The sequence below is a fragment of the Zeugodacus cucurbitae genome, chromosome 2, assembly GCF_028554725.1.
Source record: "Zeugodacus cucurbitae isolate PBARC_wt_2022May chromosome 2, idZeuCucr1.2, whole genome shotgun sequence".
In the NCBI taxonomy this organism is placed as follows: domain Eukaryota; kingdom Metazoa; phylum Arthropoda; class Insecta; order Diptera; family Tephritidae; genus Zeugodacus; species Zeugodacus cucurbitae.
This window is the reverse complement of record NC_071667.1, coordinates 81,353,417-81,372,670: the sequence shown is the minus strand read 5'-3', so window position 1 is coordinate 81,372,670 and position 19,254 is coordinate 81,353,417. Positions and strand designations below refer to the sequence as shown.

The 19,254-nt window shown below is 36.5% G+C and overlaps 1 protein-coding gene across 10 annotated transcripts in view; it reads left to right on the top strand.

Annotated features, from left to right (window-relative positions):
- Positions 1-19,254, top strand: part of LOC105220190 (polypyrimidine tract-binding protein 1) — a 325,184-nt gene that overhangs the window by 237,865 nt on the left and 68,065 nt on the right. For all 10 annotated transcript variants that reach the window (XM_029043894.2, XM_054225420.1, XM_054225418.1 and 7 more), the window contains one exon: positions 13,839-13,959. In XM_029043894.2, coding sequence (XP_028899727.1) covers positions 13,839-13,959 — 121 coding nt within the window. The remainder of the gene's footprint in view (positions 1-13,838; positions 13,960-19,254) is intronic.

The following is a 19,254-nucleotide window of genomic DNA, read 5'->3' as shown; positions in this document are numbered from 1 at the left end:
ACATTTGTGTAGTAAACTTTAAGGAGTTTGAGTTGAAGTTGAGTTTATTTACGTTTCATTTGAAGTATTTATCTTGTGAAAGTGTTTTAATAACGGCAGTACTAAAGTTGCCATGCATCTAACCCTGCTTTTGTGCCACCAAATGATATTGTATAACTGTGTAATCAGCAAACTACTGTTGATTTCTGTAACCGTCAGCTTTTGGAAGGATTCTCTTTTATTTTTATTATTTTTTATTATAATTAATTTTTAATTTATTTAATTATTTTTTTATTATAATTATTTTTTAATTTATTTTATTTGGATTTTTTATTTTTATTTTATTTATTTTTTATTATTATTTTAATTTTATAATTATACATTTTTTATTTTATTTTATTATGTTTAGTTCCACTTTATATATATTATATTTTTTTTTTAATTTAATTTATTATTTATTTATTTTTTATAATTCAATTTTTTTACTTTATTATTTTTTAATTTTTTTTTTGCTTCTTTTATTTTACTTAATTTTTATATACCTTTGATTTATATATATTTTTTATGTTTTTTTATTTTTATTTTTTATTTTTATTTTCCTCATCACCCATCATCCATATTACTAGTTTACTCTATTGCGCTTATGCGTTTTATTTCAATTTGTTTGCATGAATATTTTAGTGGCTACAAAATTAGAATCGCCGTTTGTAGGCAGCAAAAGTTTTCAAATTTATTTCGTTTTTATATTTTTTGCGCTTTCCTTACATGATAGTCAGTAATCGTAGTAATCATTTGCAACCCACATATACCTATATATACAATTGCAACCAGTTGCTCTCACCGCCCTCGCCATCTCTTCCTCCCATCCTCCTCACACACATTTGTTGTAATAATCTATGTATTTATGTGCTTCACCGCTCGTGTTTTGCGCTATTTTATTTCAGCAAAGTTTCTCGCACACATTTATCACTTTGCCATTCTGTTTTATTTTATTGCATATTATTTTACTCGTCTTTTTTGTATATTTTCCGCCGGTTTATGCGCTCGTACTGCCGTACTCCACACTCCAAGTTGTGATATCTTCATCGCTTATGCCCAACTTAACTTCAATAATTTTTTTCTTGTTGGTTTCATGGCTACCTTCTTGGATTTCACTATATACTACCTCACCTGCCTCTTCCCAATAACCATTCCACTCCACTCCACTCAATTCAAAAAACTTGGAGTAACTGTGTTCGTGTGTGTGTGTTTGCGATGTGGTGTCATGTACTGTGCTCCGACGTGTTCGTCCAGCAATTTGCGAATAAATTATTCAAAACATGTGCTCGACAGTGTTTACTGCCACGAGTGCGATTGAAAAGTGCGGCCGAAATCAGCGAGCGCCCCCTGTTGCACGAGTGTGTGGCTTTACCGTTAAGGATGGTGGTGTCTGTCGCTTGCCTAGATAAACTTTGTGCGCGCTCAATGTTCAGCGTACCTGAACAGCAACAACCCAACTCAGTGCGGAACTTTTATCAACCTCACCCTCACCCCCAACTCGTGCGCTGTTCTATGGACGAACTTCAATGATTTCTAGCAATATGCCACGGGCGCTATTTGTTGTATCAGGTTACTTGGTCTAGTGTACACCTATATTTATGCTTTATATGCGCTGAGGCGTGTGTATTTTTCGCTAGGCCGTTTCTTCGTTGTAACTTCTATGAAGTTGTCTACTTCATATCTGCTGAGTTGTTATTGTTATTATTTGTTACATTTCTAGCAACTTTCTGGTATTGCGTGGCTGTTATTGTTGTTGGTGGATGCTTTTCGTGCTGAAACTTCCTTTATCCACAGTTTGTTTGTTGATTTTAGTTTTCTTCTTTTTTTTGGTTTTGCTCGGGGTGTTTGTTTGAACAGGAAAGGTTTCCCCTACACACGAAGGAACTTTGTAGATACATAAGGTTTAAGATACAAATTGTCTTGCCTAGATTTGGATGGTGTGGTTCTTCTTCAGCGTTTTAATAGATATAGTAGGTTCCAAGTAAAATTTGTGATGTTTTTGGCCTTTTAAGAGATTTTGAAAGCTTTTGTCGAGAGAAAATTTTACGGCTCAATGGTTTACATAGAGTGGGTTCTATACTTGTTGGATGAAGTGATTCTACGTTAGATATCCAGCAGCATAAGGTCTTTCAGCGACATATCTGGTTCTAAAATAGATATAATTTAACTATCGAGAATATATTTAATATCCTCTCAACAATTTGTAAAGCTTCTTTGCATATATTTCTCCACTCTACCCCACCACTAGTTTCGACTCTCAGTACTGGCTCTGTATTAACCTCGCTAAGCCTGCAACTTCACCACACTTATTAGACTTCAACAGCCACTCTGTGTTATTATTACAGTTACCTTTTGCTTTCAATGATTTTTATTGCACAACAACTACAAACAAATAACTAAGATTCTCTGCGAATATAGACATTTGTAGCCATAACATTTGGTATTTGATTGTGTCGCGCGTTTATCTGCCGCTTTGTATGCACGCCTTACAACTGAACTTTGTGTGGACTTAACACTCACGCACGTTTTAGCATAGTATCAGCTTTCCGCCGTCAACGCCGATTTACATCTGCCACGGATAAAGGAGCAAGCAACTCGAGTTATTGAACTATTCCACTATATTTAGGCAGCACAGAAGTGCTTCAATCTAGCTCCAATACACCGGCCTCTGGGGCGTGCGGCGTCTAGCACTGCTACTATCTGCCAAGTGCATGCGAAATTTGAGTAACTAACTGTATATTTATTTTATAACTGTATATTTCTATGTATGTCTTTAAGTTGACTGCAATAGTTGTCAGGATAAAGTGCCAAAACTTTTGCACATCTTTATTATTGTTGTTGTTGCTCTACATTTATGCACTCGGTAAGTGTGGTGGGAAGATAGTGGGGGGAATAGTACGAAAAAAGTTGTTAGCTTCTACTCCATTACAGTTGGGCAATATTGAAATTGAAATGTAAATGATATTGCTGCTTGACTTGTTGCCTGCCAATGCATATATACATACGGGCCTACTTACATATATAGATATCAAGTGGTACTGCCAGACATTTAAGGCTATGAAGTAGCGATTTTATGAGTAGTTGTTGTATACTGTTTTTACTTCGATCCATACTTTTTTTACTTTTAAAAATTTTTGGGTGTTTAATATTACTATTTATTACTCAATTTTTTATGAATAAATACATTTTTATATATATATTTTTTTATTTTATTTTATTTTTATTTTTTTTTGTTTTACTTTTATTTTATTTTATTATTATTTCTTATTTAAATTTGTTTAATATTATTTTTGTACAATATTTTTTAACTTTTTTAAATTTAATTTCTTTAATTAATTTTTATTTATTTTTTTATTTAATTTCCACTTTGATTATTTTTTTTCCTAAATTCCATTTCAGTCTCGAAACAAAAATCGATCGCCATCCGAATGGCACTTAAGTGTTAATCCCAATTTCCTATTCAAATCCTCACCTGGTTGTTGGGGAAAGTTTAATGCCCCGAACAATTGCATGTTCCATGTATGTTTATGTTTATTTTTCCAACTTCCTCGAATTACTTGATTGTAGTTAGTCTGTGTATGTGTGCCACACATTCAAATGTATTGTTTTCATTTATATTTTCTTTTGTATTTTCTATATGCACTCTGCTTGCGCTTGTATCAATTCCGGTTAGTGAGCTTTAAGCTCCTTTTGCTGCAGTCATTTAAAATTCACATTGCCAAATCTCAAATGTCTACTAATGCGCTCGACAGCAACAACCCGCACGTTTGCGCTTACCTTTGCTGCATGCCACAGCGGAGGCCAACTCGAGACAGATATATTCACACACACACACACACGTTGGTGTGTCAGCCGCTATAATTGTTGTCAGTGTAACAACTCAGCCAAAACCTTTGTTATTGCTCATGTGCTTGTGTTGTTGTTGTTGTATTTTTTTGTGTGCCGTTATTATTATGCAGGTTCATATGTGTGCTCCCCCGTACCTTTGCCCCCAGCAATTGAAATTTTTTATGCAAATCACCCGCACATCTGTTCGGCACTTGCCCCGCCGCGTGGGTGTGTCACCTTCTCCTCCTTCCTTCTTCTTTTGACTGCTTTGTTGTCTGTCTGCCGTTAGTCATTGCTTCATTCGTTGCGTTACAGTTTCTTGTTTACTGCGTTGATATTTTGGCATTAGAATATCAAGTTCAAATTGCTACGTCTGTTACCTGTCTGTCTGTCTGTCCATGCATGCTCTCCAGCACCACGAGTGTGTGGCCTTCTCTAACCGTATTGTTTGTTGCCCAGTCGTGCGGGCAAATCTACATTTATATTTTGTTACTTTTACCTTTGTCCTGTCGCCTTTGCGCTCATGTAGCTCGCTCTCTGCACTCTCCGCCTCATTGGTTGTAACCCTTTCGGTATTGCCAAATATCTGCTGCCCTCTGAGTTTATATGTACATATACTCGAAATTCGTTGGTTTTCTTGTGTGTGTGTGTGCGTTATGCGCTACATTTGCTTTTTGCATATTTCGTTGCATACGCATGGGCGCTCACCTTTTGGTTTCCAGCTGACGCCTGTTGGTTTTTGGCTTTCGACCGTCGCAGTGACGGTCTGTCTGTTTGTCTATTTCATCTCTTCTTGTTCGCGCATTTTCATCTGTTTAGCTTTCATTTTTCTGTATTTTCACTTATTCATGCAGTTGTTCATAGATAGCAGCCATTTTTTTACTTTTATTTGTTAGTCTAAAAGTAAATATGCGGCCACAATAAACTTAGTCGCCTGTCTCAGCCTCGTGCAGCGAAAGGACCTTCGTTATACGCTGGTTTTTTTTTTTATTTTTTCCACTCAAATACTAAATGCTTACAGTAGGGTGGTGAAAAAAAAAAAATTTTGAGAAATATGTTAAAATCTCAAACTTTTCCAGTTCAAGGTTAAGCTGCTCAGATACTTTGATTTAGTTTATGAGGCTAATAATCTCAAAATTTGTGACATTAAATACAAATAACAATAATTTTTAAGTCTTTCTGGAGTTGTTTGACCTTTGACCTCTTCGTTGACATGTCTTAAACCACTTCAAATGATACTAAAAATTATATTTCTATCCTGGAATTTTATTTTCCACTTTAACAATGCCAATTTAAAGATTTTAACTCCGAAATTTTTTTGAAAAAATAATTTTCCGTATTTTAGCACCATCCTAATGTCACAAATTTATATCTGTCAGCTTTTTTTTATATACCACTTCGCCTAAGCGCTTGCCCTCGTAACCACTTCGCCGACGCCACAATGTCATTGCATGATTTTCTGCAATTTTTTTCAATGTTGCACGCTCGAATGCTTTTAAATATTTGATGTAATTTTTGCGATTTATTTACAACATTAAAATGCGAATATGAAATGACTTCACTTCACTGCGCTACACTTCACTTCACTTTATTCTACTTTACTTTGCTGCGTTTCTTCGCTTTTCGCTTGACTTAACTGTGTTCACTTAAACATTTACCATTTTTGCTGTTGTTGTTATAGAATTTAATATTTAAGCCATAGCCTGAATTTTGGTGTGTTTCTGACTTTCAACTACAACTCGTTGCAGTGACAGGCCTTGAAACTTGCCTAACTGAATTATCAGCATAATCTAAAACCGACAAATTAGTCAAGTGGCACAAACACACATACACACACACACTTCTCTTTATATGTGTATGTGTCTCTGTGGCTGCCCTGCCGCCGCCGACCGAGCTCAATGACCGGCCGTCTGAATTCATTTAATCAATTTCAATTTGTAATTTGCACGCAATTTTTGGGTATGTTTTTTCTGTAGTGTTGTTGTTGCTGACGTTGTTGTTGTTGTTGTTTTAGGTCTATTAGCCAGTGTGGTTGGCTGGTTGATAATTCAATTGGCAGCATGTTGACAGCAATTTATTAAGTTTTTAACGAGCCATCAACACCAGCAGCAGCATGCGGCAAATGCAACTGTAAAATGTGCAACATGCGCAACAACAACAGCAACAAAAACAACAAACCAGAATGTTGCACATAAGATAACTTGCTGCAACTGCAAATGATTTGACATCGAAATGTGCAGTTTATATTTGCTGGCAATACATATGAATATGCCACACACGTACGTGCCACATGCCACATGCCACATATAAGTATCTATGTATATATATATGTGTTTATAGACTTTATATGCTATATGCAGCTCTTTAAATTTGTATGTCCTCAACCCCAGCTGACTACCAATCTGCCTTCCCTTGGCTCGTCGTCATCGTCATCATCTGGCAACAGGGAATACACAAAAGTTCCTCATTTATCCGACTAGGAGTTCATAGAATTTTTTGATTATTAGACAAAATTGAAATTGAAAACCAATAGGAAATGTGCTGCAACACAGTTCATTTCACAGCAGCTCACACATGTGTTTCTGTGTTTGTGTGTTCTTTGTGCACAAAATGCCATGAATTATTGATGCCGTAAGCTGATATGGCTTCCTGTTGCTGTTTCTGTGTTTCTGTGTATGTGTGTATGTTTGTTTGCCATTTTAAATTGGCTATTAGTTGCATTTAAGCATTCACATCAATTTCGCACACATTTTGATCGATTTAATTGACTTAGTTTAATGTGTATATCGTTGACATTTATTTAGCATTAAATCGCTTGCAACATTTTAATACACTTATTTGTGGCACACGTAGGCATAATGGCTTCAATTGTGGCATGTATGTATATGCTTATAGTGGTAGTGATAATTAAAAATTTATTAATTTTGGAAATTTGCAAACTAATTTATTTGCTTCTGGTAGGAATGAGTTTAATATATTTGTTGTGGAGTAAATCTTTTAACTTTAAACAGCAAAAATATGGAAATTTTTCTAAAAAATTTAAAATAATTTATATATATTTTTTTTTTTAAATTTATCACATTAAGTCCTTCAAAAGCTCAAGGGCTCTTTCAAAAATCTGGAAATTTTCGAAATAGTAATTAAATGTTATGTAATCTTTTTTAAATTTACCAATTTAGGTGCTTGAAAATCTCAAAGCTCCTTTCACACTTTTGTGCTTTTTAACCCTTTACGGACTTGAAAAAAATATATATATTTGAAAGATTTTCATATCTTTTATATTTGTCATTTTAAGTACTTGAAAAGCTCAAAAGCTCCGTCATATTCTGCTTCTTAACTTTTTAAGGACTCTGCACATAAATATATATTTGGAAATTTTTCTGAAAAAAGCTGAAAAATAATTCTCCAATTTTGTTCAAATTTAATGCTTGAAAAGCTCAAAAGCTCCCTGTGCTAGTGCTAATAAAAATTTATAGATCTGACTTTCGCATATGCGCTGCTTATAAACAATTGTTGTACTAAATTATAAAAATAGTAAGCTTTAAGCTTTAATTAAAGCTTTGGCTGCTCTTATTCCGTATTTGATTTTTGAAATTTATTCCAATTGACTTTATTTTGCTTCAATTACATGCTAACCTAACTAACTAACTAACTGCTAACTTTAAGCAACTTTTTTGGTGAAAGCTCTATGGACAGCAGTTTTTTTTTAAACTAAATTTTAATGATGTTGAAATTTTGAAATGTTCAACGATATTTTAAAGATAATAATTCTGGCAAACAACGTTTAAAATCTCTTTAATTTTTTTTTTTAAATTCTCGTTTAAATTCTTTCATAGAAATATGAGTACTTTAAGCTTACCAAAAATAATTTTCAAAATATTGCTATTAAAAATTAAATTTTCCCTAAATTTAACAATTCCATTTCATAAAAAAATTTAGTAAAATTAAAATTTCACTTAAAACAAATTTCAATATTTTCCAAAGTTTTCGATGCCAAAAAAGCTGGCCTCAAAGCGCCTGCTATCGCAATGATCAATTTCAACAGCCCGCTGAGAATAATTTTCATACAAATAGCGCTTTTTAGTCGCATTACCTCCGCAAATATATCTGTATAATATAAAAAACAACAACAACAACTCAGCAAAAAAGTGCCGTTGACTTTATCAACGTCACTCATCGCACGCCAAAGCGCTGCCAGCTATCAAGCACACCAGCACACAACAAAAACAATTAAGCGAAAAATCGCAAAAGGAAGAGAAAGAAGAGAAAGCGAAAATGCAACAACGCCGCGCCACAAATAGATAATGTATGTGTAAAGTAACGGAAATGTTGACTCATATCCGCAAAGGAAAAAGCATATATTTTTAACCAAACAACTGCCGCGAATGCAGGCAAACAGATTTTACACACATATCAAGCGCTTTGTAGACACACAACTTGTTGTACGTTTATTCGTCTGCTTGTTGTTGTTGTTACTCTTTTTGTTGTTTTTGTTGCAGGCTGACGAAAAGCCTTTAATCGACAGCAACATATTCGATTTTAATATTCATACGCTGTCATAAATTCATACAAATGCGCGGCCGCTTATGGTGGATGTGGCAACCGCACACACACATACACATACATATATGTTTTTTATATCTGTGAGCGTGCAACGTTGCCGCCATGCTGGTGCTTGACTGTGCACTTCAAAGCGCAAATGTTGTGAGAAAAATGCAGGTTTTTGACTGACTCGTTGTCGTTGTTAGTGTGTTTGTGTGTGTGCTTAACCAACAACTCACTCGTGCAGCCAACGAACTGCACTGACAATCACACACACACCCCTACTATAAAAAAAACACCCACATGGCTGCTACACTATCTACTATTTGTTGCTGTTGTTGTTGCATAGTTAACGTTTTTTTATATTTTGCTTGTTGTTGCAACACCGAGCAGCTGCGATAAATTGCTTGCGAATGAGTTTGCTCATTCGTGTGGCTGGCTGCCAATGCACTAACATACACACACACACATGTGCAACAGTGTTGCATGGTGGCGCGGTTGCTCTGTGTACCGTTACTCAATTTCGCTTGCATTTCGTGCACATGTTGCGACACTCTGGGGCATTGTGCTTCTGTGCAACTTTGTTCGCATCCGCTGGCTAGTTGCAAACCAGCCGGCCAACCGGTTGCGCTGTGGTCACTTCACAAATTTAAAGCATACTTTTAGGCCACTTTAAACATGTGTCTGGCATTTTTTATTGCTTTCCGCTTCCCACATTCGTAATATACTTTTATTGCGCTTGTTCTGTTTTTATTTGTGCCGTGACTCAACCTTGGCAACTTGACCACGTAGAGGAGAGAAGAGGAAGTGAATTGTTTTTATTTCGCAGTTTTTGAGTGGAATTTTCAACTTTTCAGCTTATTTGCACAGTTAGCTCTTGTTTTTCATTCTTTCTATATTTTTTCATATTTTTCTAATCTACGCTGACTGAAGAGTTCTTCTATCCCTCAACTCACCTGTGCGCATTGTAGCTTGACTATACACTAATCAAGTACTTTCGTGGTTTTTGGGCGGCGTGTAGTAGCAACAAAAACTTAATGTGTACTTTAGCAAGCAAGCAAGCGCAAAGCACTTTCTTAACTTTGCCACATGCCAAATACAAACCTTTTTCTAAACTCGTAACTCGCTGCTCATGTTTTTGCTGTGCACCCCCAAGCGCGTAGCATACTATCAGGCGCGCTGACATATTGCCTGCAAGCGTACAAGAAGACGAGCTACGGCAATGAGAAAAAAGAAAATTAACAAGCATAAAAGCAAGAGTAAAGCTAAATGTAACGGTAAAACTCAGCTGTACTCCGTTGTACTCATTAGGCGAAAAATATGTCCGAACATGCAGCTTGCTCTGGTTGTCTAGTTTGCAAGCGCAAAAAAGAGCAACAAGTGCGCAGGAAAAGAGAAAAACGGAGGAAAATATGTACATGAAGATAATAAATAGTTGAGCTAAAATAAAATTTTTAATATTTATTTTTCTCCAAAACAATGCTTGAAGTTATAATGGAAATTGTAATTTAAAGCGCAGATTTAATTAGAAATTCTCCTTTCGTATTTGCCTGTCTTAAAAGCAAAGTTTCGCCGGAATGTGTGCTTTACTACTTACCTAAATTTGTGAGCAACCCTAAAATCTATGTCGCGTTTTAGGCGCAGCTAGTCACACCCACTCACAGCAGTTGGACTCACTTTCACCGCACTCTCACCAAGTTTATTGCACTGCTGTAGTTGCCCAAGTTTCTACCATTTGCCGTTATACTTAGTTGAAAGTGTGCGAAATTAGTTGCAGTTTTTTTTTTAGCTAGTCACAGCAGTAGAAGAGCACTTATTGCTGTATGCCTAAAAGTAGGCAACTACTTTTATATTTGTCTAAGTCGTGCATATTTCAGGCGCATACAACTCGGTGCGTCTGCTTTCATATGAATTTTTATTTGAAAGTGTGTGTGTTTGTGCCTTGAGTGCTCGACTGACGTAAGTGAAAGCGCACGGCTGTGTGCAGTAGACGCGCTTACATGTAGAATAATAACCCAGTTTGCGATGACTTCAAGTAGCTACAGGCAATGGGCCGAGCAATTTGGGTTGCCTGCAATTAAACAATAATTAAAGTGCAGACACATACATATGAGCAAATCTTCGCTGAAAGACATTAGCTCTATTTTGTTTGGCTCCCACTTTCCTACACAAGCTTCAAGCATTTGCTCCGCCAGCATGACCAACATAAAAGGTACATTTAATATGTCTAAAAGTGTCTTAAATATTTGATTAGCAACTCGGCATGCTTGTGTTGCATTGCTTTGTAGGCTTATGTTAGCACTTAGACTGCCATTTCCGTTGCACGTGCATACTAAATAGCTCAAAACGTAATACTAGGGAGCTTAAGAGGTGGTAGTAGAGTGAAAATGAGTAAAGCGCTAAACCAATTTTCGGAGAGTTGTGCATATGTGACTTGGCAGCTGTTAAAACAAATATTATTCCTTCTCTATTTTTTCTACACAGATATTTAACTGTTTAATTTGCCTCATTTTCCAATTGGTTTAACACAAATTTTCCACAAAACTTAAACACACCAACTAGCAGAAGAGCACAGCTCATTAGCCACCAACCAGTTGCATACGCTCCACTGCTATTTTTTTTCTGAATTTTAACCTTTGCTTGCCATCACTGCTCATTCACTTTTTTGTAGTTTTTATCTACCATTTTATTAACACTCAAATTACACGCTCGTCTACCTGCTACAGAATGTTCTTTTTTTTTGTCTCTCAAACCAACTTCGAACGGACGAGCGAGTATCCAGTCATTGCTTTTTGTCACATAAAGTCAACCAACCAGTCAAGCAGCGAACCACCTAACTTGCATGCCACACGAATTGCTGCACACCGCCCCTCACACAAATACTCAGTGTTAGCTGTACTGTAGTATAGCATACCTTAAGGTGTGGGCACTAGTCAAGTCAATGTGAATACATCGCAGTCGCGCTGTGGTATTGGCAAACCGTGGCAGAAAGGGTGTACAAACGCATACCACTTGCCACAGAGCACACAAATACATACATATATTTGTCCATATATATAACGGTGATTTTTTTGAGGTTAGGATTTTCATGCATTAGTATTTGACAGATCACGTGGGATTTCAGACATGGTGTCAAAGAGAAAGATGCTCAGTATGCTTTGACATTTCATCATGAATAGACTTACTAACGAGCAACGCTTGCAAATCATTGAATTTTATTACCAAAATCAGTGTTCGGTTCGAAATGTGTTTATCGACAAATTTTGTTCAGCGATGAGGCTCATTTCTGGTTGAATGGCTACGTAAATAAGCAAAATTGCCGCATTTGGGGTGAAGAGCAACCAGAAGCCGTTCAAGAACTGCCCATGCATCCCGAAAAATGCACTGTTTGGTGTGGTTTGTACGCTGGTGGAATCATTGGACCGTATTTTTTCAAAGATGCTGTTGGACGCAACGTTACGGTGAATGGCGATCGCTATCGTTCGATGCTAACAAACTTTTTGTTGCCAAAAATGGAAGAACTGAACTTGGTTGACATGTGGTTTCAACAAGATGGCGCTACATGCCACACAGCTCGCGATTCTATGGCCATTTTGAGGGAAAACTTCGGAGAACAATTCATCTCAAGAAATGGACCCGTAAGTTGGCCACCAAGATCATGCGATTTAACGCCTTTAGACTATTTTTTGTGGGGCTACGTCAAGTCTAAAGTCTACAGAAATAAGCCAGCAACTATTCCAGTTTTGGAAGACAACATTTCCGAAGAAATTCGGGCTATTCCGGCCGAAATGCTCGAAAAAGTTGCCCAAAATTGGACTTTCCGAATGGACCACCTAAGACGCAGCCGCGGTCAACATTTAAATGAAATTATCTTCAAAAAGTAAATGTCATGAACCAAAAAAAAGAACCGATGAGATTTTGCAAATTTTATGCGTTTTTTTTTTTAAAAAAAGTTATCAAGCTCTTAAAAAATCACCCTTTACAAAGAAATTGTTTATGTATATATGGATGGGATAGATAGCTGAAAGTCAGTCGAAAAAGCACATTGCCGAGTGAATGACGTGAAAAAGTGCTTCACACGAAATTACCCTTTTCAATTTGCGGCTTTTGTTGTTTGTTTATTCGGCGACTTGCGCCGCGTTACTGGCAGTGAGAGTGAATTGGTTGACTGGTGTTATGGTAGGTGGTGGCTGTTGAATTTTGTTTGTGTTTGTTTGTATTTGCACACACGTATGTCCGTGTTTGCTTATCGACTTGATTTCCATTGTTTGTTGATTTAGTGGCGAAAGCAAGCGCGCGCTCGCATCTGAATGCTAATAAAGAGACACAAGTTTAGCAACAAATAGTGCCTAGAGTTTGTTTGTATGTATTAATATGGACAGGTATGCAACTAAACGAGTTTTTGGTTAGGTTAAATCGAAATGTAGCAAGGAGTGGATTTTTGTATGCCAAACAAATATTCTTATTTTTTCTAAAAATTGTATCAATTTCATCATTGAGTTTGATGAAAAAAAAATTTCATAAATTTCATCAAAAATCCAACTTCCTCATTTCATCATTTCATTTCCAATTACATTGTAATCATTATATGTGCACTTACAAAATCAAGAGCGCTGCTGTAGCGCAGTTGTAATTACTACTAAACACCATCATTACCGCTACTTTTTTACATTTTGCATCAAAAAAAACGAAAACTTAAGCATATGCCCAGGGGCTTGCTATTACGTTTGCATTGTTACCGCGTTTCCCTATAGTTATAGTGTTGTTGTATTCTCTTTTCACTCGTCCTCTTTCTACTGCGATGAACGACAATACAACTGTAATGACTAATACTTTCCTTTCCGCTGCCATTTCGTAGAAATGTTTCCTCAGCTCCCTACACACTCCTCCCCGCAGCACTTCACAGTCCAAAGTCGCTTTTTTCGCCACTCACAGTCCAAAACTGTAATTTCCTTGCTGCTATTTGTTTTAGCAAAGCGCGTTTTCCGCTACTCGCAGTGCACTATTTACTTATGCTCACTCACTCTGCGCCTCGCTTCGCTGGTACTTGCTGTTGGACGCCGCCGCGCCACTTTTAATCTCCTATTCACTTACTTACTTAATATTAGCTTAAAGCCAAAAAACATCTGCGTAATTTATTTACTTATTTACGTCTACGTATAAATAGCAAATATTTAACTTGAAACATATTTACATATATACATCTATACTATATATTATATACTATATAAGCTTATATACAGACAAAGAAATATATTTTTATTCTCATGCTATTTTTATGCTCAAGTAAATCTGTTTTTATACTTATTACACAAATACTTTTGCTTTCTGTTTCTTTCCATCTACCGTGTGCTACTGCTACTTTGTTACAAAAATAACAAAATACAACAAACAACCTCAACCTCAACTACCACCAACAACAATCATAATCGTAATCATCAACACAACAGCGTGGAAGCGACGAACTTTTAAGTCAAGCAGCAGTTATGGCGCCCGCTTCTGACAATAATAATCAGGATTTAGCCACAAAGAAAGCCAAATTGGAGCCAAGCACCGTACTTGGTGGAGTTGGTAAGTTTTTGCTCCTTCTTTTTCTACATTATATTACATTATTTGCATCTTTTATGCTTGGCGCTAATACGAATGCCACTATTTTTGTACTTTTTTAACTTGAGCACAGTGCTTTTAATAACTATTATTCACCTGCATTATAATGCGCCGGTAATGGTAGGGCTTAATTGCCGACGCTCTCACGCCTTTCTCTCCTCCTCTTCAAGGCATTTACTACATTAAAGGCACTAATATTTGTAGAGTTTCTTTTAACTACTTCAGATGGGGTTTCTTGTTGCTTTGCAGCAACTTTTTAGCTGCTAAGACTCTGAAGAATTTTTTTGGTGGTTTTATTTTATTTTTCTTAAGGCACGTGCGAACAATTAGCGTTGCCGCACTTGCAACAACTACTTACAACTGAAGTGCAAGGTGCACTTATGTGCTTTTTTTACATTTTGGCAATTTTGGGGGAATATAAAGAAATACATTTGCCGTAATGAGAGTTAAAATGGTTTTAAAAAGAAAAAATAAAATAAAAATACAAAAATGAAACTAATTTGTAAAAATATATATTAATATTTTCGAGTGCCGCTGAGGTCGTTGCTCACTGATTTATACCCAGTTGATGTATTTCTTATTTTCTGCTACTTCAGTCTTTAAACATTATACGTCAGTTGCGACAATGGACAACATTTCCTTCTAGAAAGCTCCGCCTTTACGAGATCTAGCCAAAAAAGTCTAGGTTGATATTTGAAAATGTTCGAGAATTAGTAGATATAGAGTAAATAACCTCTGTATAGTAGGTTCTAGCGACTTTGTCGATTCTTAACTCTAAGTAAGGAGGTTAATTTTTGGCGTCACTGTCCTTTATAGTCCAATCGTGTTCCTCACTGTTAGGAACAGTCATGAAACCTAACCTAACATAATATCTAACCCCAGAATATCTGATAAATTCAGTTTAGTTCTCCAAAGGAATACTCAATATAGAGTAACGAGTTGTGATTTATCTCTTAACAGAAGAGAGTAGTTAACATTAATAACATATCAATAGATAATATGAGGATCCTGTACATAACAAAATAGTTTATATAGCCTTTACTATGAACCAGAACAGTGTAGTGAAAATGGAACTAAAACACTGAATTATAACAAGTGGAAATCATAACATAACAGCGCTGTTAAATAACAGTGATCGTTAAATATATAACATGACGAGAGAGAACGTAACGGAGATGTTAACATTCCGCCAGTCTGAATAACACAATGTTAAATAAATCAGCTGTGAGGGGAATCTTAGAAAAACAGTATATTTGCGAATGAAAAATAAGAAAATTTATCCGAAAAACTGAATCATGAAACAGTTGAAGTAACAGAGCAGACACTGCGTGCTTAAATCGATTTTACAGCACCCGTCTTGAGGTCATCTCCGGATCAACTGAGTAACATTTCAAAGCAATCAATAACGCGTTCTAAGCTACAAAATAAAATAAATATTTCCTCTACCATTTAATAACAGTAAAACGCCACATTTTATCACCTACTCGTCACCTACAACCATCTACACATCAGCCATTAACTAGCGCCATATAAAATTTTATAGCACCGACCTTTAGCCGACTCGCCTCTACGACATTTGCCATTTGCCATTATAAAATAAAATGGACGATGTACGCACAAATCAGCACCGCAACACATAGCGACCGCAATTTCTGGCACACCACATACGCACCACACTTAAAAACAGATAATTAAAACAAAATGCGCCCAACAACCACCTCTCGCGCCGCGTGGCGCCGCGCCTACTCACTTGTGTGTGATGATGAGCTTGTATTTCTGCCACTAATAAACGAACTAATTACAGCCGAAATTCAGTCAGCCAGCGCATTTCATCTATGACCGCATTGTTTGTACGCGCGCGCTGAGCCATTGATGCGCTCGTTGCTCTCGGTATTTTGGCCTATAAAAGCGGCCGGAATGCAAACGCAAACGCAATTCGCTTACAACGCATTAATTAACCTCAACAAACAAACAGCAGATAATCACAGGCTGAAGCTTACATATGTATGTATCTCTCTACTATGTGTCACTGAGTTAGGCGTTGCGCCGACTCTGAACGCGTTGCCGTGTGTAACAAATCATAAAATTACTCATACGACATGGCACATCGACACACACGCAGCTATTAATTATGTAGCCCCTCTCTGCATTGCTTGTTGTTGCTGCTGTTTTTTTGGGTTATCACACTTATTATCTTTGTTGTAGTCATTATTTCGCTCATCGCTCATTGCGTTTTGTGGCTTGGTTTTGTGCGCCACCGTTGCCACATTGTGTGGTCGGGCGCGTTTTTGCTTGCTTGCTTACACTAAAATTAAAATAATCATAATAAACATGGACATAGCCGCAAAATTTTATTCACACCACAGCTTACATGCAACAACATTAGCAACAACAAACAAGCAGTTGGTAAACAAAAGTTGATAACAACAATTTTACATAGCAACTAATAAGCCTTCTTGCCACACGCGTGGTTTGTCGTGGCTATAATGCTTTGAATGCATAGTTATAGCTGTAGTCACGTGTTAATTAAAAGGTCGTTATGTGTTTAAAGCTTTAATTGAATTCTGAACTAGTTTAGAATGCGCAATATGTGTGTGGCATATTAATAGGTTCGGAGAAGCGGTTTAGTGTTCGAACTGTGTGGTTAAACTATTAGAAATATATCGGTAGCTAAGCAAAGTCAGATATGTAAAAATATGAAAACGATTATTTATATACGAAATTATAGATTTTTACTCCCTAACAAGTTAGTACAAAAACAACAAATAAAACATGAATGGTTAAAAGTGCAGAAATAAATATAATTAGCCTGCTAGATGGCGCCAGGATAGCCATAAATTCTTTATTTATGAACCGATTTTGTTAATTTTCGAATTGGATAAAATAGGAGAACTTCAGCGCAGAGTCTTCATCAAAAATATTAGCTGGAAGAAATTAAAAGTTACCCTTTGAAGTCATTAAACTTGAAGATAAGACTCAGGAATCCATAAATAATTTATCTGCTACTTGAAACACTTACAAACAAGTGAAGAAGTCTGTAGCGAGGTATAACTCGTAAAAATCGCTTTCAACTATCACCCCGACGACAACAACAACAACTAATAAATATTACACTGCCGATGCGTTGAAGCTGTTAACAGCCATAATAGATCTGTTTGCCACCAATAAAACGCAACGATGATGATAGCCACTTGCACTTGCAATGTCACTCGGCAACAACAACAATAACCACAAATACAACATAAAATCAAGAGTGCAACCGAAGCGATTCTCAACACTACACCATAATCGGTACATACAACAAAAAAAAATGTGTATAAACTTTACGGCGCCATTGAGTACCCGCGAATGTTGTTGATCGCCTGCCTGTTGTTGTTGTTGTTGTTGGTGCGCTACAAATTGAAATTGCTTTAAAGCAGCGCACAACCACAACAACATTTTAACTGTAATTATTTTACGCGCGCCGATAACTGAATTGGCAGCTAACGCCGACGCGTTTCAACAGCCGCCAGCCGGCTGTCAGCCGCGCAGCATGCATTCCGGTCAGCCATACGATGGCTGGTCGGCTGACTGAGTGTGTGTGTTGTTGTTCTGTGTTTATTGGCCGTGTTTACATGCAATTGTTGTTGTTGCAGAAGACAGGTGATAGGTTATGAACCACCCACGCAACTACCCATAAACATATATATTACATATGTATGTATGTGTGTGTGTTTGAGCCACTGCGTGCTGGCAATGTCCGGTGCAGTGTTGCCCATAACGAGCGTTTTATTTATACATTTTAGCATTAACTCTGGCGCTGGAGCTGCATGTGTGTGTGTTTGTGTGGCATGTAGCATGTGGTACTTTTGCTTGTGATTGTAGTTGCTGACCGTTATGTGGCCATACTGTGTGCAGAATATTGAATATTTAGTGCTGCTTTTTATTATTTGTTTGTTTGCTTATTATTATTATTGCATATTGTTCGGGGAAATAAGCTCAACGAGCGCCGCGCGAGTTTAATGAATGAAAATATAATTCTTAGGGGTGTAATTAACGGCAATTAATAAAGCGCGCCGCGGTGCTTGGCCGCCATTACAAGCGCACACGCATATGTATGTGTAGCGTTGTAGTGCAGAATTTAATATCCCGTGGTATAATAATTAATTATATAACTACGTTAATAAAATATATATTATAGTTTGGCGCAATAAATGCGAGTCGTAATATTCGCCGGTAACAACAGCGAACTCAATCTGCTTTGAGTTTGAATAGTGCCTGTGTTGGCTTTAGTTAAAGGCAATTTGGCGATTTTGTTCGCGCTATTTAATGTTAATTTAAAACTGTAATGCGCGTTTTGTTTATGTTTGAGATTAGAAATTTATTGTTATTACACATAATTGGCCGCGGTTTTGTTTTATTATACTAGCTAAAAATATTTAAAAACTATGTAAAGGGTGTTAGTTAGACATGTAGTTTTCAAGGAGAAATAAAGCGTATAAAATACAATAATTTCCAAGAATATGTTCAAGAATTTAGCTGTATTATATAGTTAAAGCTTGACCATTATGTTTTAAAAACGATTTCGGGCAAGTTACCGCCACTATTGGCTCGTATACATCCTATCCGCGGCCCTATTTTCAACCACTTTTTTCAACTATTGGCGCCGTATACCAGCAATAAACGTTGTTTCGGAGTTAGTCTGTTTTGGTTATGAAATGTCAAACTAAAATGAGCATAAATCGAGTAACAGCTGTTAAACAGACTAATTTAGTTTTTAGATAGGAGCTAATTGACCAATTAAACGGCCTTTACGCGATTAGAACGCTCATTAAAATTGATTTACCATAAAAATAAAATCTACATTTAGTTTTAATGGAATTTCACTCGATTTGAAGATCAAATGCAACTATGCGACAAAGACGTACGATATACGTTATTAGTCTGCGATTGGCTGAATTTTTTGATAAAAAAAGCTACGGTAGATGTCGCTGCTAAAAATATAAACCAGCTGATGAAACTTACCAACTTCTTATGCAAAAGCAAAGACAAAAATGTATAACAGCTGAGCGGTTATCGAGTAGTCGGCAGTACGAAAGGCAAAACGGGATTTCTCAACAAAAAATTTTAATTGATCAAATTTGGCTGTCTAAAAACGCTATAAGTCCGAAAAATGTATTGCCTCACTGAAAATCACACTTCCACAAAATGTACTGTTAGGTAATAAAATTTTTACAGCTCAGTTATAATTTACGACTAGTTTAATGAATTATAGTTCTC